This window comes from Dendropsophus ebraccatus, chromosome 3 (assembly GCF_027789765.1).
Source record: "Dendropsophus ebraccatus isolate aDenEbr1 chromosome 3, aDenEbr1.pat, whole genome shotgun sequence".
In the NCBI taxonomy this organism is placed as follows: domain Eukaryota; kingdom Metazoa; phylum Chordata; class Amphibia; order Anura; family Hylidae; genus Dendropsophus; species Dendropsophus ebraccatus.
This window is the reverse complement of record NC_091456.1, coordinates 93,620,960-93,644,606: the sequence shown is the minus strand read 5'-3', so window position 1 is coordinate 93,644,606 and position 23,647 is coordinate 93,620,960. Positions and strand designations below refer to the sequence as shown.

The 23,647-nt window shown below is 43.1% G+C and overlaps 1 protein-coding gene across 6 annotated transcripts in view; it reads right to left on the bottom strand.

Annotated features, from left to right (window-relative positions):
• Nucleotides 1-23,647, bottom strand: part of GTPBP3 (GTP binding protein 3, mitochondrial) — a 91,519-nt gene that overhangs the window by 21,985 nt on the left and 45,887 nt on the right. For all 6 annotated transcript variants that reach the window (XM_069962226.1, XM_069962224.1, XM_069962227.1 and 3 more), the window contains exons 4-8: nucleotides 22,421-22,507; nucleotides 21,769-21,971; nucleotides 20,455-20,527; nucleotides 18,313-18,456; nucleotides 3,522-3,687 (exon numbers count right to left, since the gene is read on the bottom strand). In XM_069962226.1, coding sequence (XP_069818327.1) covers nucleotides 3,522-3,687; nucleotides 18,313-18,456; nucleotides 20,455-20,527; nucleotides 21,769-21,971; nucleotides 22,421-22,507 — 673 coding nt within the window. The remainder of the gene's footprint in view (nucleotides 1-3,521; nucleotides 3,688-18,312; nucleotides 18,457-20,454; nucleotides 20,528-21,768; nucleotides 21,972-22,420; nucleotides 22,508-23,647) is intronic.

The window sequence follows — 23,647 nt, the reverse complement described above, 5'->3', positions numbered from 1 at the left end:
GACACGACTGTCTCCCTTTTACTGTAATTATGGTTTCCACCCAAGATACTCAGCCGTTACCGGTCATGAATCTGATCATGCTTCCGTCAAATCTGTAATCCGTCGTCTGTGCACAGTCTGGGCTCAGAATCGTAAGAATCTGGAAAAAGCCCAACTCCGCCATGTACAATATGCAAATAAAAAGCGCTTGCCTGGGCCTAATTATGCTGTGGGAGATAAAGTATGGCTTTCTGCTAAAAATCTTCGTTTAAGAGCACCCTCAAATAAGCTTGCACCTCGTTTTATCGGTCCGTATGTAATCGCCGAAATCATCAACCCAGTATCCTATAAATTGCAGTTACCCAGGTCTCTTCGTATTCACCCTGTCTTCCATAAATCATTGCTCAATAAATATGTTTGACCAGTTGTTTTTAAAACACCACCTAGTCCAGTTGTTGTTCAGGGAGAGCTGGAGTTTGAAGTGGAAAAAATTATTGATTCACGTAGAGTGCAAAACTCGATTCAGTATCTGGTCCACTGGAAAGGGTATGGACCCGAGGAACGAGTTTGGGTGTCTGCTAGAGATCTCCATGCCCCAAAATCGTTTGATTATTCCATCATACATACCCTTCCAAACCTGGTGGTTCAAATGAGGGTCCAGTGGCCCCTCGTAGAAGGGGGGGTAATGTCAGGATTGTACCTGGTAAAACAACGTTCTCAAGCTCTGGTCGCCCACTGCGATCATGGCGGCAAAATTAGTTGTTTACTTGCATCATTTTATTAGTGTGAACACAGTTTTATTCTGCTGTGGCATTTCTATTGATTCAGGTTAACGCCCTGCTTATTGTCTGGGAAGATTTCTTCCAGCAGGTATACCGTTAACACCTTGCCTTGGATAATGACTGACAGCCTGGTCCTCCTGTCCAATCTCTTGTTTCTCTGCTCCAATCGTCTCTGAGACCGGGACCTGCTTTCATATAAAGCTCAGTCATTCCCTAGGCCTGATGCCTGCTATAGGATTACACTTGCTGTACCTGTTTCAAGCTTGCTATTCTGGTGTATTCTGAACTCCTGTTTTACCTGACCTCGGCTTGCTTCTGACTGTTCTTTGGCTATGTGATTCTGGTCTATATTTTGATTCTCCTGGTTCTGACCCATTTTTGCCTGACTATCCACCATTGTGTTTTGTCTGTCTCTGTTATAGTCCTTGTCTTGTTTCACGTGTCACCCTGTTGCAGTGCAGGGAAAGTCACCTAGTTGTCCGCCATCATTTAGGGTGGTCTAGTGGCAAGCAGGTAGGGGCAGTGGGAGTGGGACAGTGTTAGGGCTTCACCTGTCTTTGTGTGTGTTTCCTTGTGTGCCCTGAACTGTCCTGACATTACTGCTATGCTAATTAGCGTGCTCGGAGCATTTGGGGCGTTCCCCCATCCTCCCGGAGCACCCGCTCGGGCCGCCTAGCCTGCCCCCTCCCGGCCTGCCCACTATGCATATTCATATATGCATAGCTAGGCCACTTGTTATGGGCTGCTTTCTGCACATGCATCTATCTATGCATACATGAATATGCATAGTGGGCGGGCCGGGAGGAGACAGGTTAGGGGGGCCGAGCGGATGCTCTGGAAGGACGGGGAACGCCCTAAATGCTCCGAGCACGCTAATTAGCATAGCAGTAATTAGCCAAAAACACCACTATACCGGACTGCGGTATTAGGAGAACAGACCTGGAATCCTGAGGTAAGTAGCGGCTGTCATGAGACGATTCCCACTGCATCAATATAGAGAAACATACACCTCTTCTACATCACCATATGCAAACAGCTCTGCTACATACAGACATCATGGAAGTTCCTGCAGGTCTTTCAGCCCCAGTTCTGAGTGGGTTCTTATATGGGGATTTTACATGTAGGAATCTGTACACATGAAAACATTTTCTTAATCCAAGCTCAAAATTTTTGGAGCAACTTTCACTAAATCCACCTGCACCACTTTTATTGAGCTGTGCAGCAAAATCAAAAGAGGTGACAACAGTTTCCATGAATTCACTTACATTGAATGAATGTGTTTTACATGCAGAGATTCCGAATTTTTAAACAAGTTTATCAGTGAATTGTAATAAGGGAGAAGTCATTAGTTTTCACAAAACACAATTCACACTTTCTTTTATTCCCCCCCCCCCCCCCATGTGTATGGCGGCCTCCTGAGTCTACTTCTACTACAGGAGAAGTCAGGGAAGAAAAGGACCAGGCATGTTGGATTTCAAAATATTTGATCCCTTTGTTCTCAAACCACCACCAGAGGTGACTGACATTTGCTTCCTCATCCAGCATACATGCACCAGGCAGAGCATGCATGTTTATGTAGGGATTGGGAAAGATACTGTAGCTGTCAGGCAAACAAGCATTCATCCAACAGCCATCTCATATATATAGCCAGCTTAAAAAGATTTTGTCAGTAGGTTTATGCTGCCCAATCTAAGGGTGGCATAAGCTAGTGACAAAGATGAACAGAAAGATGTATCACATTGTTCTGTGCAGCTGATTCAGCGGTAGTCTCCTGAATAACTAGGACTCTGAGCACCACACACACCTGTTCATTATGTGCCATTACGCAGTAGTTCTCCATATTCACGAGCACCAGCTCCCTCTGATTGGCAACTGTCTATCTATACTGTGTATATATACTTTGTATAGTCCAACAGCTGTCAATCAGCAGCCAGAGGCCAAAGGTTGTTGTGCAGCAAAGCCACATTCTCCTGCATATGAGGAGAATGACTGAACAGAATCATGGACATAATACAAAGATGCTCATACACCTTCAACAGTTGAAGGACAAAAGTTAATTTGGCCCAAGCTACCTCCCCTGACAACTCTTCCCCCATACACATGAATATTCAGCTCAATAGGAAAAAGGTAAGCCGCTGCCAGACAGCTAAGCAACAACTTTCTCTCTCGAGACAAATGTTGGTTAATAGTTGGGAGGCCACAGATCAGATGGTCGGCCAGCCATGCTAAAAACAGGCAGGTCTGACCATCTCCGTGAGAAAACAAGTAAAGCAGTAATGCAAATATAAAAAAAGGAAAATTTTGGCAGCACATCTATGACTCTGTTCACACTGCAGGTTGCACGCTGCTTGTGGCTTAAGTACAGACAAAAAACCTGCCCAGTTGTAGGCTTATTAAAGCCCAGGAGAGGCCATTGCTAGTGTGAAAATGCTAGAGTAGGGACCATGTATCAAGGACGCCTTAACGTGGTGACATGGTACACTCTGTTTGATCAAATAGTTTGCCAAGATCCTCACTTTTCTAAAAAAAAAAAATTATATTTTAAAATCTACAGAGTAGGTGTTTGCCATGTGAACGCTAGGAGGAGTATATACGGTAAGCCCTTACACCTGTGGGTTGCTAATGCAAATATAAAGTAGATTTTTGTAAAAGTCTACCAATTAGATGCAGCATCTCCTTCAGTTAACAATATTAGATTGTTAATTTAGATAAAACTGGATTTCAAATCTAATTTTGGATTTAGATTTTAGATTTAATTACCTTGCCATGGCCCTTCTCACACCTTCCTTCTCTATAGGATCCTCAGAATCCCGAAGGCCTGCGGTGTCACTTAGGATAATAGGATATCCCCCAATGTTCAAAGTTGCCTCAACAACATCTCGAGTGGTGCCGGGGATGGAGGAGACTATTGCAGTTGGTTTCTGGCCTAAAATAAAAATGTAAAAAAGTACACAAGAATTACGAATGCTTAAATACAGGTTTAAAGTGGTCCCGTCAGCTCCTCTGACATGTTGTTTAACCTCTTCAGGACCAAAGGTCATTGATGCATGGATATCAGGGCACAATAAAGCAATGCTCTCTTTCTTGCCTTCTAAGAGCCATAATGCTTTTTTTATATATATTTTTGTATTATATTGATGTAGAAGAAAAATTTTGATTTGATTTTGATTTATTTAAAAAAATTTTAATATTTTTAAAAATCAGCAATCCTGGTGAGGTTTTTTTTCCTCTTTTGGTTTAAGCAGTTTTTTTTCTTTTTTACACAGTTACATTTTGTTATATGGGAAAAGTGGTTATTTAAACTTTTATTGGGGATTTTATTTATAAAAATCTTTTTTATATCTTTAAAAACATTTGCTTTTCTTTTATACTTTTTTTACAGTTACATGCCATTTCATAGCATTGATCAGCACTTCTAGCAATCTAGAAACTGGCTGACTTTATCAGATGGCCAATCCGAAAGGATGGCGGTAAGGAGATCTTCTCCATCTGTCAGAGTAAGTGAGCAGGACCCCTGCAGCCATGCTGCGGGTTTCCCGATCAGTCACTGACAGGTGCTTATCCTGTCACTGACTTCCTTAAACGCTGCAATTGCTATAGATCGCAGCATTTAATCAGCTGATCAGGTAGGGCAATCACACATACAAATCTATATGAAATGGACAACCACAAATGTTTGAGCAGTAGAGGTGGCCTTATAGGGGAGGTGTCATGAAGAAAACTAGGTCTATAGTGATGCATTATGTTAAAATAATAATAAAAAATGCTTTTATTTTTCAAGTTCTCAGGTAAAATTAAACTTAAGCTGTGAATAGTTTCTACATAAAAAATTAGAGATTTTTTTGTCCTCAGATTAATACATTTGGGCTTTAGTCTGGCCATCTTCTCAGTGGCGGGAAGAAACAAGCTGTCAGGCACCTCTGACAACAACTTATATTTTGTGAGAAAAATTCATCACACATGTTAAAATGAATGAAGGGGTTGTCTGGGCAGGAGAGATAAAAAAAAAAGTTAGCCGTTCCTATTTTTTTAATTGCTCTATGTTAAAAAATCAATGACATTTGCCATTGGTAAGAGTTGGGACACCCCTAAAAAACATTACATGATTGGCTGGTCTCGCCAAGATCACTGGATTTGACCAACTTTCATCTAATTTATATTGTCACATTTTTCCTGAGATCAGCTTAGGAATGGGGGGGGGGGGGGAGAAACTGGCCTCTATGATGTCTTGCACATGCGGCATACACATAGAAGAGACCCTACAACCCTATATCTCCATAGCACACCCTCAGAAGCAGCAGCATGCAGCATATTTACATGCAACATACTTACTTTAAGCTGAAGCCATGTCTCTGTATCGCCCTGCCTTTATCTTTCTCTAGCCACTGCCCATTCCTCCTCCTCTCTCCATTATCTTATAGGGGCAGCATGTAAACTGATTTCTCAGTGAGATAACCTTTTTTCTCAAGATGAATTTTGCAGTGGAGAGATTGTAAATGGTCAGAGCAAGAGAAAGAAGTGGCTGATAGGTAAAGAAAAAGGTATTTTTGTCTGCTAAAATAAAGTACAATTTGCTTGTACTATTAATATGCCCAAAGTATGTTTAAATATGTATGCATAATTAGACAGCAATTTCATCAGCCTTATAACGGGATCTTTACACACACTAAATTTCTTCCAGTCAAACTATCCTTAATTGGGTTGTCCAGGATTTTTCAATAAATTAGCATTGCATTAACCTCTGTGGGTTCTACATACACTTCTTTTTTTTTTTTGTTTAGAGCTCTTATTGTGTTCTTAGGCTCTCTGCCTGTGTTTTCTTTACTTCCTATGAGGTCACATTCCCTTTCTGTTTCCTGCAATTGAGGGAATATTAAGTCATCATGTGGGTGGGGTTATGGATCCACATTGATTTAGCCACACCCCTGTAGGAGGAGCTAACATCTGGAGACCAAGAGCTGATAGCTATGTGGGGGGCACAGAGGTTAGCCATGTTACTATGTAGTGCTGGGGTCCTGGGATAAAAGCTGCATGTATGTCCCCCCATGTTTGCATGGATTTTATTACACACTCCAAAACATGGCTAGCTCCATTGGGGACAGGGACCAAGATGAGTGACTACAATCTTTGTACAGCGCTGCAGAATAGGTGGGAGCTATATAAATAAAGGAACTATGGGAGTGATTTATCAAAACATGTGCAGAGGAACAGGGAAACTGTTGCCCATAGCAACCAGTCAGTCTAGGTTTTATTTTTGGAGACCTTTTTAAAAAATGAAAAAGCAATTTGATTGGTTGCTATGGGAAACTGTTCCACCTTTCCTCTGTACCGGCTTTGATAACTCTCCCCCTATACTGTTATTATTGTATAGTAAAGATTTACAGTGTTAGAGCAGTGCTGCTGCTGTCTGTAATATGGAGAGGAGAGATGCTACGTCACCTCATGGCATGGCATGAACTTACACCAGAACCCTGGCTCATAGAACCCGCATCCACCCGTAGGATGGCTACTGTAGTGTATATGTATTTCAGGACTACAACTGTAGTCCTACAACCAATAAAACTGTGAAAAAACTAGTTTATTTGAAAATATAAGTAATTGGCAGACACTGAGCCACCATGCTGCTCAAAGGACACTTGTAGGAAGACAGACATTTCCTGCATATGGGTAGAGGAGGCGGGGCTAGATTCAGAGAGGAGGGGGAGGAGCTATAGGCATGTAGAGCTGTCATGTCACTGCTGACCGCTGTGACCTAGAAGTTCTTCATGTTACATAGTTAATACAATTGAAAAAAGACACATGCCCATCAAGTTCAACCAAGGAGGGTATGGATGCAGGGAAGGGGGATATACAGGGAGGGGATGGGTGAAAGGAAGGGGGGCGGATGATGGGTAGGTTCTATACATATGCATTAAAGTGTCACTGTCGTTTGAAATTTTTTTTTGCCAAAATCAATATAACAGGCAATTTTAAGAAACTTTGTAATTGGGTTTATTAGCCGAAAAATGCATTTTTATCATGAAAAAGCAGTTTGAAGCTCTCCCCCCCTGTCTTCTTGGTTCTCTTATGGAGAGGGGAGGGGTTGAGGGAGATGAGGCACCAAAACAGGACAACAAAGAGTTAATTTACAGCGGGAGAGTTAATTTACAGCTGGAGAGGGGAGGGGTTGAGGGAGATGAGGCACCAAAACAGGACAACAAAGTTCATTTACAGCTACATCACTGGGCTATCTCCTCTGAAGTCAGCACTAACCTCTCTGACCTCTGAATACCGGCTTTCACACAACTCCTGCTGTGTAATCCTTTGTTCTTTGCTGCCGAGTAATCTCCCTCCTTCCCCCTCCCCCATAATAATGAGCAGTGAATGATAGAGAGAAGGAAGGGGGGGGGGCCTGGGGAAAGTCTTTTTGAATGCAGATAATGGCATATTTGCCTAATAAACCCAAATGCAAAGTTTCTTAATCGCCTGTACTTGTCTCTGCCTGTTTTGAAGCCCGCTACTGTTTTTGCTGTGACCAGATCCTGGGGTAGACCGTGTAACAGATTCACAGTTCTCATTGTAAAGAAGGCTTGTCGCCTCCGGAGAGTGAACCATTTTTTCTCCAGGCGGAGGTATTGCCTCCTTGTCTTTTGAGGGGGTTTTACCTGGAACATCTTTTCCCCATATTTTATATATATGTAAACAAACAAACAAATCCAAAAACCAGCAACTGAGGATGCCCAGACACAGAGGATAGAAAAGGTTAGAAAAAACAACTAAGGGAAAGATTACAGATTACAAATGATTCCCTTTTCCAATAAGAAAAGAAATGATTATCTATTTACAGGCTACCAATCAATACTGGATTAATTTAATTAATTAATTAATTTAAATCTCATATAATTTATAGAAACAAACAATCATATAGCAGATTAGAACAATCCGCCACATCACTAATATATGTGGGACCTTTTATTAACAGCAACAATAAACAGTATGTCATGCAATACAAGAGAAATATCTGAACTGAAATAATACAAAATCTGGTATGTAACGCTCGTATTTCCCATCACCTCTCTGACCCTTGACTTTTTCACCTATAAGTAATAAAAGAGAGGCTAAAATTATTAGTTATTCTCAATAGTTCTAAAAGGGTCACATCCTTGAATGAAGAATACATACTTACACAATGGGACACACTTTAAGGGAAGGAAACAGAACCCAGACTGTAACTGACGCTGCCTTTGACTGTTTAACCTTTTATAAGAAAATTTACTGTTCTCAAGTCTGGATGTAGTTTATATTTTAATTGTAAAATCCCCCTAAAATCACACATAACTTGTCAAACAAGAAAGATTTAAACACAAAGGGTTGATACTGTTACCCTGTACCACCAAAATCAGCAACCCTCACCCTGAATATTCTGTACAACATCCTTCCGCAAGGTTGGCCACAGTATGATTCCTCACTCCCTACCCTCATATCCAGCACGTGTTTTCTTTATTTTTTCAGAAACACATAAATCTGGCTTTATTTAGGGGATCAAATATAGATTGATTTTGTCCATTAATGCTACGTTTACACAGAACGATAATTCGCCCGATCGTACGATTAACGATATCGAAAGAATGATGCTTTTTTAGAACAATCAGCGTTTAGACGGAACGATATATTGTTCGGAAAAATCGTTTAGCGAAAGCTTAAGCCTATCTCGCACATAGGTAAAATCAGTGAACGACTGTTTACTCGGAATGATCTGCAATTCCGACGAACGACGATTTTAGAACATGTAAGATCAAAATAAAATTTCACGCTCGTCGCATGATCGTTCGCTGTGTTTACACGTACAATTATCGTTCGAATTCGATTGTTATTGTGCAAATTCGCACGATAATCGTTCTGTGTAAACGCAGCATTACACTCTCCAGGGAAGCAACACTGATGAGAACACTAATTTCCATGGCTGCTTGTATCAGCTTGTAAAGGAGGTAAATTTTAATTACACCTCAATTACACCTAAAATGTGCTGTTCTGGCTGTGATAAAAATACTGTTTGTAGATGGTGTTGAACACTGTGCAACACAGTATTGCACTTCTGTTGAGCAAACTGCATTAAGTAAAATTCTGTACCCCTTCTAGTAGGGCTAGGCGATTAGGGGGGCTGACGATTAGATTTGTCCAAAAACTGCAAATTCTATAAAAAAAAACAAAAAAAAAAAACTGCTGACTGCAGTGCAGGAACAATGAGGCATGAATGTCCTGTGTCCTGCTCTTTGACCCTTTCTGTGCTGCAGTGTGTAAGTGACACAAAGTACAAAGTTCACTTATATCTGTACTGCTGCACAGAAAGAGTTAACGAGTAGGACACAGTACATTTACGTTTTATTGCTCCTGAACTGATGACCTTCAACCTCCATTCTCAGGTTGCCTGCAAGTAGTAAAATTTGCAGGATTCCACTGCAAAAGTCGGGATGGGTCATCAGTGCAGGAGTGATGAAGCATAAATGTCTTGTGTCCTGCTCTTTTACCCTATCTGAGTTGCAGCATGTAAGTGAACTTTGTGTCACATGCTGCAGCACAGAAAGGGTTAAGAAGGAAACTACCAGGGAAGGGCGGGCAAGTGCCTACATTTAGCACTACTCCAGACAAGTGGACAGGATAATTCTTCTAAGCCAGGTGATGCAGGTGATGCAGTTATTGTCCTAAAAAACAACTTTTAAACTTGCAGCCCTGTGTCAAACAGCTGTGGCCTAGAGTACCCGTGCCCTAACTTTGCACCACCCCTCCGTCCTTCCTCCCCATCATAGGAATGCCACTGGCAGGATTTTTCCTATTCCTCTGCAGTGAACACTGCACATGTGCCTTAACGATCCAGCCCATGTGCCGTGCTGACACAGCTGATGAATAGTAGAAAATCTGCCTGGAGCATTCCTAATGATGAGGAGGGTGGGGAGGAGGGACAGAGAGGTTGTGCCAGCCTAATGCATAGACACTCTAGGTCACAGGCATTTGGAACAGGGCTGCAAGTTTAAAAGTTTTTTTTTTAGGACAATAACTGCATCACCTGCCGAACAGACCCCAGGACAGATCTTGGATTAAAAGCAGCTATCCGAAGGTACAAGTGGTTTGGAGGGGGGGGGGGGGGGTCCGATTGTGGGTACAGAGTCGCTTTAAATGCATCTTAGTCGAGGTACTGCATATAGATGAGACATGTGAACTAAGCATCCTATTAGACGGGTTGATGGCACCTGATCACTGTAAACAACCTCTGATCTGCTAGATCGACACTCATTTACTGAGCTTATTACACGGTTTGAACATCGTTTAACAAGGGCTGCACAGACATTGATGGCCTAAACTGACATACATTACCTCTTCACACTCCCGGTCCTCTCCTGCTCTCTGCTTTCACTCCCGACACCATGGCTGTCGCTTCAGAGCAGCCTGTCTGAGCTGACAGGACGCTCAGCCAAACACTGTCTGGGATCACGACAGCCACGGATTGGCTGAGCGTCCTGTCAGCTCAGACAGGTCACTGTGAAGCTGCAGCCACGGAGTCGAGAGTGAAATCAGAGAGCAGGAGAAGAGGTAATGTATGCCAGTTTATTCAATTGTTAGCTGTTGGCCTGCGAAACGCTATTACATGTACTGATGCGCGGTCGGCGGCTGATGATTTTAGATCTGGACCTAAAGACCAACGTGAAACAGCCTAGTAAGAATCTAAGTTACCTTACATAGTAATATAGTAAATAAGGTTGAAAGAAGACAAGAGTCCATCAGGTTCAACCTTGGGAAACCCTACTGTGTTGATACAGGAAGGCAAAAACCCCCATGAGGCAGTTGACAATTGCCCCATAACAGGGAGAAAACTCCCTCCCGACTCCAATGACAACCAGAACAATCCTTGGATCAACGTATAACTGGAAATCTAATGCCCATGTGCAATATTTTTTTTTTTTTTTGACTGTCTCACCGCAGCTTTGTTGACAGAGAACAACTAACAGTAATGAATTATAGGGATGGTATATATATATATTTTTTTAACTATAATTTTTATTACATCTATATAACTGTTAACAAAACCCATAAAAAAACATGAAGAATCATAATATTACATAAATACCCCTACCCACCCTCAGAAGGAGCAACTCTTTATAAATACCCAAAACCGATACAAAACCTATTACTCCCGTGGAGTCACAACACGAGGCCCCGGATAATCTTGCAAAATGTTTTACCTCTCTCACACTTCCACCTCCCACTAACTATTCACCCACATTCTATTCTTATCTTATCGTGGAGGGTCCCCGCCCCCGCCCACCCACGCGAGGGCCGCGCCCCCCCCCCCCCCCAGCCCAACGAAAGCATACCAGCCATCCAAATGTGAAATAAATAAATAAATAAATGAAAATAATACCCAAAAGAAAAAAAAAAACAACCTACAAAAATTGATTCTCCTCCCCATCCATAACCCCATGGGCAGACCAAGCCACCGCCGCCATCCGCATCTACCAATCCACTCACACCCAATGGGTCCCTGATCGTCAGACCCCCACCTTCTCCAGATGGGTGTCCAACCACCCTCGGGACCCTCATCTTAAGGTTTTGCCTGAACCCCTCCACTGCCACTGCAGGGGTTCCGCATTTCTTCCATATTCCCCTGGTGGCCAGCTAACCATTTATTGTAGTCAACCATGGCCCTCAGAGAGACAAATTTTTAATACACTCAACCCAAAGGCCACACCAAGGCGAGCTCCGCCCAGGGACATGAAAGAAGAGAACATCATCTACTCCTGCCTTAAGGCAATTTCAGATAAAATTAATAACGAAGAGAAAAAGAAAGAGAAAAAAACAAAAAAAAACAAAAACCCACTTGCATACCTAACTGGCCGAGCCCAGGATCGACGAGCGGCCCCCACCCGGGCTCACACAGGCCCCCCCCCCCCACGACCACCCCCCTTAATCCTCCCCTTAACTAACACCATAATTCCGATGCCCCGCGTGTACTCCACTGGTCACACTCTTTTATACAAAAAAAAAAAGCGTACATCCATAGTTCTTACTATAACATTTCCTTGAACTGTACAGCAATTATGTTACTCCATCTCTACACCTTGTCCCAATAGTATATCAATCAGCTGCCTGATTTAATCCGAAACAAGATAGAGGATCTTTATTGCCACAGCTCGTTACTATACCGGTAATCCAATTATCTATTCTTAACTTAACTTAACCTAATTTACTCCTTGTCCCACCCTATTCCCTCCCCCCATACCCTTCCACCGAGGAGAAGAGGAGACACACACAAAAAAAAAAGAACATCCCTGAGGAAGCCGCTAGACGGCGGAACACGTGGGGTGATTTCTTATCCCATCTGATTCTCATTCTGTTGGACTGTATATGGTGATCTTTTCCAATTTTTTTTCTATGCTCCATTATTTGTGGTTATATTTTGTTTTACTGGGTCTCTGTCTAGGTAGAGATGTTGGATATTTGTTATTGTACATACAGTCCAGAGTCAGAGTGGTAGATTATCCCTGGCTGGTACACCAGCAGGACTTATGGTGACATTTTAGTGTTTTTAATGTAGAGCAGTATTTGGGGTGTTGTCTCTCTCATTTTACTACTCCTGTACATTCATATATTTATGTGGTATTTTTGTTTCTATGTCAGTGTTATAATAAAGATGTTCGTGATGTGCTACCATTTTTTGTGCATATGCTTTTTTTCTTTTGAGAGGATGATGTCCTCTGTTATGGGATTCTCCTCTGTGAATACAGTAGAGAAGAATGTATTTAGTAGATTGGCCTTTTCCTCTTCCCCCTCCACCATTACACGCAGATTATTTTTGAGGGGACCAACATTTTCGGTTTTAAGTCTTTAGTTGTTTATATAGGTGAAGAACATTTTGGGATTCGTTTTACTTTCTGTGGCTATCCTTCTTTCTGTTGCTATTTTTGCTTCTTTTATTTGCATTTTACACATTCTATTCTTCTGTCTATAGTTGCTCAATGCTTCCCCACTACCTTCTTGTTTTAGTAGTCTGAATGCTTGTTTCTTATCATTTATTGCACCCCTTACAGCTGACGTTAACCACATTGGATTTCTCTTATTTCTACTACGTTTATTCCCATATGGTATGTGCCGTTCACATGATTTACCCAGGATGCTCTTAAATATGTCCCATTTCTCTTGTGTACTTTTATTTCTGAAGGCATTGTCCCAGTCTATGTTCCCAAGGTCCTCTCTTAGTTTTTGGAAATTAGCCTTCCTAAAATTTAATATTTTTGTAGCCCCTCTACTAATCATTTTACTGAAGGATAATTGAAAACTTACTATGTTATGGTCACTATTACCTAGGTGACCCCCCCCACCTCTATTTTTTATATTCTGTCTGGCCTATTGGTTAAGATTACGTCCAGGAGTGCCCCCCTCTTGTTGGTTCCTGTACTTGTTGGGAAAGGTGATTATCTTTTACTATTTCCAGAAACTCGCTTCCCTTCCTGGAGCTGCAGGTTTCTGCTTTCCAGTTTATATTTGGGTAGTTAAAGTCCCCCATAATAATGACGTCACCCTGCTTCGCTGACGCATCTATTTGTCTTATAAGAAGATTTTCAGATTTTTCTGCTATACTTGGAGGTTTATAACTCACTCCTATAAGAATTTTATTATTCTTCGTCCCTCCCCTTATTTCTACCCAAAGAGATTCCACATTATCATCACTTATATCCTCCCGCAGAATGGGCTTAAGGCATGATTTAAAATATAGACAGACCCCTCCCCCTTTCTTAATTTTACGGTCATTTCTAAATAGACTATAACCCTGGATATTAACAGCCCAGTCATAACTCTCATCCAGCCATGTCTCGCTTATCCCCACTATATCATATTTCTCTTCAACCATTATGAGTTCTAATTCCTCAGCTTTATTAGCAGGGCTCCAGACTAAAAAATTTACCTAGGAGCCATTGGCTCCTAACCTGAAAAATTTAGGCGCCAAATAGAATATTTGGTCGCCAACATTTTAAACCATGTAAAATTAATGTTATGTTAAATGGGACTTACTGTGTGCAGAGGCCACGGCAGCATCCTCCTCCTTTAGATCCTTTCTTTTCTTAGTTTGTATATGGTTGTCAAGTTGCAAGTTTCCATGTTGAACGTTTTCAGTCTGACTCAGTACTTCAGCCTCACTTGGCTAGCCTTCTAATGAGGCTTACTCTTCTGAACTTGAACTTAAAGGGAACCTGTCGACCCCCGTGCCGGGGTGACAGGCTCCCAACCCCCCGTTAGAACCCCCTATACTCACCTCATCGCGCCGGGTCCCGCTTCTGAAGATGGTCGGGTCACGGAGATCTCAGCCGCTGCAGCCCGGCGTGCGCTGAGAGATGAGTCCAATGCTCATAGAGAATGACGGGAGAGTCCAGTGCTCTTTCATTCTCTATGTGCATTGGACTCATCTCTTAGTGTGCGCGTCAGGCTGCAGCGGCTGAGATATCCGTGACCCGACCATCTTCAGAAGCGGGACCCGGCGGGATGAGGTGAGTATAGGGGGTTCTAACGGGGGGTTGGGAGCCTGTCACCCCGGCATCGGGGGTGACAGGTTCCCTTTAAAAGCTTGCAACAGTCTATACATACTGAGCTAGACTTATGACTGCAGCCATAGTGACCCCCCACAAGATGTGTATATAGATAGATATATCTCTCACCTAGTGACTAATGCAAGTGACCCCCTACAATACAGACACCTGAGGGGCCCTGATAATAATAATTGTGCATATATCTATCTCCCAGTGTCTGCAGCCAGTTTGCCCTACACTTATAGATGGCCCCCTCCCCTTATAGATGTCCCCTCCCCTTATAGATGCCCCCTCTCTACCCCCATTATAGATGCCCCCTCTCCCCCCCCCCTTATAGATGCCCCCCTCTCCCCTTATAGATGCCCCCTCTCCCCCCCATTATAGATGCCCCCTCTTCTCCCCCCCTTATAGATACCCCCTCCCCTTATAGATACCCCCTCCCCTTATAGATGCCCCCTCCTCTCCCCCCCATTATAGATGCCCCCTCTTCTCCCCCCCTTATAGATACCCCCTCCCCTTATAGATACCCCCTCCCCTTATAGATGGCCCCCTCTCCCCCCCTTGAAGATGGCCCCTCTTCTCCCCCCATTATAGATGCCCCCCTTCTCTTCCCCCCATTATAAAGCCCCCCCCTTTCCTCTAAGCTAAGCAATATTTAAAAAAAACAAACAAACAAACTCACCTGACAACCCGCTCCCCCGGCGATCCTCTTCTTCTTTAGGTGCTGTCCCCGGCTGATGCGCGGCTGCCGGGGGTGTTCCGTCCCATCCCCGGCAGCGCAGCGCGTCAGTGTACGCCGGGGCTGTGACTTCTGACACAGGAAGCGTCTCTGACGTGCGCTTCCTGTGCCGGAAGTCAGGGCCCCAGGCAGCTCACTGATGCGCCGCGCTGCCGGGGATAGGATGGGACACCCCCGGCAGCCGCGCATCAGCCGCGCATCTTAAAGAGACAGCGCGCCGCCGCCGGGGCCAGTCGCAAATGGCGCCCAGATTAATAAATCTGGGCGCCATTTGCAAAATGGCAGTCGCATTGGCGACCATTTTGGTCGCCATCTGGAGCCCTGATTAGTGAGGCTTCGAGCATTAGTATACATACAGTTAATATGTTTTTCCATATTCCCTTTCCTCTTGTCACTAGTGACTGTTGTATCCCGTCCGGCCGCTCCACCCCAGTTTCATACTCTAGGCCCAGCTCTCCATCTACTCTGTCTTCACTTACTATATTGTAGTTGCCCTCCCCCTGGTCCCTAGTTTAAACACTCCTCCAACCTCTTAGCCATCTTCCCCCCCAGCATGGCTGCACCCTCCCCATTGAGATGCAGCCGTCCCTACCGTAGAGCCTGTAACCGACTAAGAAGTCAGCCAAGTTCTCCATGAACCCAAACCCCTCTATCCTACACCAGCTCTTGAGCCACTTATTTACCTCCCTAATCTCCCGCTGTCTCTCAGGTGTGGCTCGTGGTACAGGTAATATTTCGGAGAATATCACCTTGGAGGTCCTAGTTTTAAGCTTCATGTCTAAGTCCCTGAAATCGTTTTTAAGGACCCGCCACCTACCTCTAACTTTAGCATTGGTGCCAATGTGCACCATGACTGCTGGGTCATCGCCAGCCCCTCCCAGTAATCTGTCAGCCCGATCCGCGATGTGACGAACTCGAGCGCCCGGAAGGCAACACACTGTTCGACGATCCCGGTCTTTGTGACAGATTGCCCTGTCTGTCCCCCTAATAATTGAGTCCCCCACTACCAGTACCTGCCTGGCCTGCCCTGAACTTCTGCTTCCCACCTTACTGGAGCAGACACCCCCCCCTGGCTTTCAGAGGCAGTGTCCTGCTGCAGCAATGCCACCCTTGAATCAACAATTCACAATTAAATAAAAAGTGTTTGTCACTTGCAATCAATATTGAAAATTATTAAGGTTTGTCAAGAAGGGAACAGTGACTTTGCAATATGGTTTTAGAGCGTATATACACATGTGAATACATTTTTCTACAATCAGCAATACCACCTTGTGGAGACGTATACAATTACACATGACTAGTCCCCTGGTGTGTTAGCTGCAGAGTGAAATTCTGAGAATGATCACCTCTGTATGCTTTTGTGGTCTATTAACCACATGTCTGCATATATTTAACTGTACATACAAATTAGACATCTCACTTTATTACAATCATACAGTTAAAACATGCAGTTTTGCCTGGGATGTTCATTAAAGGGAAGGTTTCCAGAAAGTGACCTATAGTTTAAAACAAGCGTTTATGTTAAAAGGAATCTGTCAGCTATAATTCATGTATATAATGACTGGAGTCACAGATCCACTGAGCCACCGCTAACAATGGAGTAAGCCGTACCAGGAATCAGAGTCTAAGGGGCTGCTAGTCTTCACCAGGGTCCGTCGCAAGGTGGGTTAGATTTGCTGCGCCAAGTGACCCCTACCCCTGGATTGACTTGCTAGTGGTGGCAGCTAAGGTGAAGCTGGAGACACATAGGCAGGAGAGCAAGTAGGAACAAAGCAGAAATCATGGGCAGGAGTCACGGGACCACAATGCTAAGGGTAACAATGCAGAGGCACCAACAAGGGAAATCAGGACAGGTGCAACCTTTTATAGCAGGGCTGTGCAGTCGGTAAGCCACAGCTCCGACTTTGACTCCTGAATTTTATCAGGGACCGACTCCAGCTCCTTCATAAATGGCCAGTCAGACACCGGGGTAACTAGTGTAAAATAAATCCAGCACAGCAGCTTCTTCCTAATGTCCTACATGATCCTGGAGCAACTTCTGAGTGAATAAGGCAAAGATATAAAGCAGATTCTCCTCTGTATGTGTGTGTAGTGGATGTAGCCAGTCTACAGCCACCATGTCCTGAACAACTCAGAACTAGACTAGAAGGAGCAGGTGTTTTTTTCTTGCCGACAGTCTTCTATGTTGCCATAGTGATGTAGAGTTCAGACATAGGCCCAGATGTATCATCTCAGCCCCACAGGAACTACACGCTTAGCAAGTCAGTGACTGTAGCTGTATCCGGCCTGTCAATAATTGGCTGAGTGGGCATTTCTGAGTGGGGCTGTGACATCATAGGATCGGGAGCCCAACGGAGGACCATGAGCCATGACCCTGCACTGTGGGGGCATGGGAAAGGGTAAAGGAAAAGGCAGGAGTGGGGACTGGTGAGACGCTCGAGAGGGCTGAAGAGATGGCAGCACCTAGCCCCTGCCAGGGAGAACGAGTGCAGCAGCGGCCTGGGACACAGGTTGCCGTTGCAGCAGTAACAATGTTCCAATCAAAACTGCTGAGAGCTGGATGATGCGAAAAGGATGTCGCTCCTTTCATTGGAACACTACTTTAAGACCCAGGGTTTTATGCTAAAATAAAGAATATTTGCATCTACTGGTGAGTGCTGCCAAATCTCCGATGTGAATAGCTATCTAAGGGCTCATGCACACGCTCTTAAATTCTGCTTGAAATTCCTCCTATAAAAGAATGAACAGAGCAATGTTCTATTGTGTTCAATGGGATTTCCACTCGGTTGTTCACACTGCAGAATTTCCAAGCAGAATTTTCTGCCGCAGATCTGCTTTCTGCCCAAAGAAGTGACATGTCACTTCTTTGGGCAGATTTTGCTAGAGGAATCCTATAGAAGTCAATGGGGCTTGAATTGTGCTTAAAATTCTGCTTAAATTCCACTTACATTCTGCATGAAATCTGCTCAAATTCAGCTTCTATTCTGCCAAAGCAGGAATTTCAAGCAGAAATCTTTCCTCTTTAATTCCTCGTCTTTTGCTCAGTGTGCATGAGCCCTAACAGTGTAAGCAGTTTGGAACCTGCATTTCAGCTAAAAGATTCCTTTTAGCTGTTCCTACACCCATGCATAAAGTCCAAACTGGGAGGAAGGAAAGGTCACACTACAGTATATACCAGTGAACTTTGAAAATGAGAACACATGACCACTAGTGTTTACTCCTTCAAGTATGTATTTTAGAACAGATCGGGACTTACTTATTACATTTAGAAGGCTGCTTTTTCCTGCATTGGTAGCTCCTGTCAGAACAACCTGTATCCCATCTCTCAGTCTCTCTCCTCGTCGGTTGTCCATAAGATGTTCCTCCAGTTCTTTCTGAAGTTTTTCAACAACTTCATCAACTGCCATTTTAATAAGACAAGTTAAACAGAAAATAATATACAAACTTTAAAAGGGGATTCAAACTTCTTGTGCAAGTCCTGTTTCTGTTAAAAGAAATGTTGCGCAAATTACAATTTCAAACTAAATTTATTTTTCACAATTTGGTCACTTTGTGCTGGTACACAGAATGATAATATCCCCCATTATATATTCTTTTTGCACAACTGCATGAAAATTGAAGAGTCAGAAGAGAGAGAGATAGAGAGAAGTGAAGAAAGAGAGTTTTGAAAACTACATCCATTTCTACTGCAAATTCAAATTAATTCAGCCATTTCTGTACATTGCTTAAAGGGAACCAATCACACTAAAATTGGCCATAAAGCTAAGGAAACGTGCTGGTAGATCAGCCAGCACGCTTCCTAAACATCCCCCTGTACCCTCCGTCCCCTGTACATAAAGCCCACAAATTTAGTTTAACAGCCTGTTAAACTAAATTTGCGGGCTGTATGTACAGGGGACGGAGGGTACAGGGAGATGTTTAGGAAGCGTGCTGGCTAATCTACCAGCATGTTTCCTTAGCTTTATGGCCAATTTTAGTGTGATTGGTTCCCTTTAAAGTGTCACTGTTGTTATAACTTTCAAAATCTAAATCAACAGTAGATGTGAAACAAAGCAAGTTTGCAATATACATTCATTATTTTTTTGTTATCATGCTGTAAAACAAAGCTGAACTTACCAGAAATCCAGGTCCAGTCTCCAGAGGACAGATTTTCTGACTTGTGCTGGTTGAAAAAAAACGACTAAACACAGAAATTCCGGCCAGTACAGAGAGTCACGGCTCAATATGTCCATGAATCACATGACTGCCTTCTCTCTGTGAGTGCTCAGATGACCTGGAAAACACAGGACTTCCTGTTTTCTGACTGTTTCCTATTTTCTGGGGGGAAAAAAAGTCAGAAAACAGGAAGCGCCGTGTTTTCCATAACTAAAAAAAAAATGAATATAAATTGCAAACTTGCTTTATATCACATCTACTGTTGATTTAGATTTTGAAAGTTAAGACAGTGACACTTTAAGAAGTAACTGCTTTTTTAGGTAACTTAAAGAGATGCATCAAAAAAAGCTTTTGACATGTGATTTAGACATGTCAAAAGTTGTTGTCACTGCTAACACCCTCTCTGTTTAGGAGATACAGCTAGGGAAAGACTGCAGCAGCTGACCCATTTACTCCCTGACCATATCTACGAACTACTTTTTTATCACCAGGGTAACCATTTAAATAGGACTTGTCCCTACTCCTATCTGTTATCTGTTTTAGCAAATGCATACAATACACATACACAGTGTGGAAGTGCCAGCTCTGATTTTATAGTATCAGACAATGTAGGGACATGGCCTCAACAGGTGACACTCAGTTGGTTATTTAGTCATACAATGCTAGTAGGAATAACAGAGGAACATCACACATTGCAAAGATATAAGCTAAGATGTTCCAGAATTGCTATTCAATGGGGAATACAAGTATTCACTAAAACTGGTCAGGAGTGGCGACAGGCTTCAGGCCCTATTCCTCGGGGCGACTGGAGGAGCCAACGAGCGATATCAGTGCTCGTTTGCTCCTCGTTCCCCGCTTGCTGCCACCGCTTTTACACGCGGCAGCAGCTAATGGGTGAGTCCGAGGGGTGCGGGCAGCTGCGAGGGGGTCTGCCTGTGTAATTGCTAGATTGTCCTGCCAGCCCATAGCATACAGCAGCGGTCTGCTGCCGCCGGTCCTATTCCACAGTGCGACGGCAGCGTTGCTGTATGAGTCGTTTATTTTTCAACATGTTGAAAGACAGACTGCGACGATCAGCCGACATGAATAATCTCGGCTGATCGTTGCCTTCTATTCCACAGGACGAATATCGTTCTGTGGAATAGGGCCTTTAGGGACCTTACAGATGCAATATTGTATCAGTTTATCTGAGCTCAATATGTTATTACATATTCATACATAGATTGTTAATGGAAACGCTTACCTGCTAGTAGAACACCTTCCTCTACATTATCATCCTCGCTAAAATCTATGAAGGCCTCAATGTGAGCAACAGCCTAGTAAGAAAGAGTACATTTTACAAGTTGTAGGAAGAAGGCTGATGACACAAACTGTTCCACTGTATCTAATTTTAACAGAGCCGACAGTCTCCCATTAAAATCAATAGGAGTAGGGTTTGTTTTTTTTTTAAGGTGAAACCACATGGTTAATGACAATGAAACCATTGCAGTTACCCATCAAAAAACATGACGTTTATACCTGTGTAAACACACCCTAAATGCTGACATATTAAGTTTTTGCACATTCTGTTATCCTACATAAAAAATAGCAAAATACTGCGGAATAAACTACACTGGTCCCTCAACTTGAATGGCCTCAGGTTACAATATCTTTACCATACAATGGTCCTTTCTGGTCCATCGTAACTTGAGACCAGAGTTAAAGGACAACTCCGGCGGGACCCCCCCCCCCCAAAAAAAAACACAGACACACACAGACACCATACTCACCATCCCTCCGGTGACGATCGCCACTCCATTCGCCCGCCGTCCGCCTCACCGTCACCTGCCTCCGCCGTCCAGCGATGTCTCTTGCTTCCGGGTCCATGAGAGAGAAAAGGCTGCCAGCGCGCTGTGTGTGTATTATCTCCTCCCTACAGTACACTGTGATACTACATGTTCTGTACTGCTGTATGTGTGTGATCTCCTCCTTATTTGTTCACACAGCGGAGTTTCTGCGCTGAAAGTTCCGCCGTGGATCTGTTTTCCGCCTGAAGAATTGACATGTCTAGAAGAATCCGCTAGAGGAATCCTATAGAAGTCAATGGGGTTTAATTCTGCTTGAAATTCTGCTTGAATTCCGCTCACATTCTGCCAGAGCTGAATAGGCGAGGAATTTCAAGCAGAAAACTTTTTGCTTCAATTCCTCGAGAATTCCTCAGTGTGAACCCACCCTAGGCGTGAAATTCAAGCGGAATTCAAGCCCCATTGATTCCCTTCTATGGAATTTATCTAACGGAATCCGTTTACAGAACTGACTGATGTCAAAGAATTGATGTCAATTTTTGGGCAGAAAGCGGCTCCATGGTGGAAAATTATGTGCAAAAATTTCACCATGTGAACAGCAGAGCGGAAATTCTATTGAACGCAGTGGAACAACAGAGCGGAAATCCTATTGAACACAGTGGAACTACAGAGCGGAAATGCTATTGAACAGAATGGGACGATGCTCTGTTCATATTTTACGGGCGGAATTTCAAGCAGAATCCACAACTATAAGTTATAAGAATTTCTCTTACCACAGTTAGTTTGTGGCTCCATCTCTGGTATAGCTGTCCAAGTTTACCGGACATCTGACGCAAGGCCTGCCTTCTCTGCACCTCAGTCTCTGCATGAATGAGATCCCCAAGACCCTCAACCTCAGTTAAATCAAGTTTTCCATTTTGAAAGGCTCTTTTGGTGAATTCACCTGGTTCTGCTGGACGGAGCATTTGCAGAGATCCTACAAGTAGTACAAAACCGAAAGGTTTTTACCTTTCTTATTATAAATTATCACATCAACTGTGGGAAGTAAATAAAAGTGTATGTGCCAAAAATCGGATCCATGTTGCACATTTTGCAAAATTATCTTTATCCTCAGCACCATGTGCGATATACGGACATGTCAGCAGATTGAAACTGTAACCTGCTTATCGTTTCCCTTTAAATGCACCAGATCCACATTTTGGTGTAAAACTAAACCAATAGATGGTGCAACCTTAGTCAGTCTAAAAATGTGCCAGATTTTCAAATATCACCAGTAGACTGTTTAGTTTACACTGCCTAATTATTACAGTTTTTATCTCCTCTACTGTCGCTCACCAGCAGGTCTGATGGTGGACGGGTGTCTTAGTGCCTCTGTATAGTTCTGTTTAAAATCTCTAAGTTAAGGGAGGCCGAAATAGGACATACCTAAAGCCTGAAGTACACCATGGACTACAGCCGTCCCACCATGAACATGGTATTCACAGCAGTCTTCTCCTGTGAAGCTACGTGGACCTGAAAAAACATTATACAGCTGGTCAGTCAGTCAGAACTTTTCCTTTGGTTTAATCATCCTGTCTACATTAATATATCCTAAAAAAAATATCAGGAGAATGTGAACATGCCTCATTGTAATTGTTACACTGTAAAGAGAGATGAATTAATCGCCTGTCTAAACAAAGCTTCATTTGATTGGCAAGAGGCTCATCAGCCTGCTGCCTTTGAACTCTGTTTAGCTCCCTTTCGCTCCACCCTAGGTGTCGGGAAAAGTCCTGAGAAAATGTGAGAAATTTCCCAGAACTGGATCCAGCTTTTCCCAGCACCCAGGGTGGAGCGGCAGGGAGCAGAAAAGAGTTGAAAGGCAGCAGGCTGATAAGCCTCTTGCCAATCAAACGGAGTGCTTCGGTTCATTTAGACAGGCGATTTACTCATCTCTAATTGTAAATACAAGGTAGCATTATCATCTTGATAGATGTATATAGCGTAGTATATAATGTATAAAAATAGACTGCATCCTCAGTGAAAACATCAAACATTTCATTTGTACATCAAAATCATGTCAGAAGATATCAGTCAGATTATGATAAGGTAAATATGTGTATGAGGTCCAGAATGAAAAAACAGCTTTTGTTCTCCATCTCGTAATCAGATGCAGCTAAATTATTATAAGGTCTTGCACAGTGCATATTCTGTAGTACCCTAAAGAAATCTGTAGATGTCATTGTTGCTCTGTATATAGAAATAAATTATAAAATGTAAACACACAAGTCAGAGGATTTGTACTCAAACTAAAAGTGGTTTAAGAGCTGAATAGATAAGTAAACAGTGTTAAAGAGGACCTGTGAGTTTTTATATCATTTTATAACCCTGCGTGCCCTGATTCCAAAAGTATTTTTACCTTCCTGTTACAGCCCCTAATCCAGCCTTACATTAACACACCATTTTGAAACAAAGGGGGATATTTATCTAACTGGTGTAAAGTAGAATTGTCTTAGTTGCCCCCAGCAATCAGATTTCACCTTTCATTTTTCAAAGAATCTGTGAGGAATGAATAGTGAAATATGATTGGTTGCTACACTACAGCACTTACCTGTCCGTAGGTTTTGTGTTTGGGTATAAGCCATTAGGCAGTGTTTCCAGATTTGTGTTTTTGCC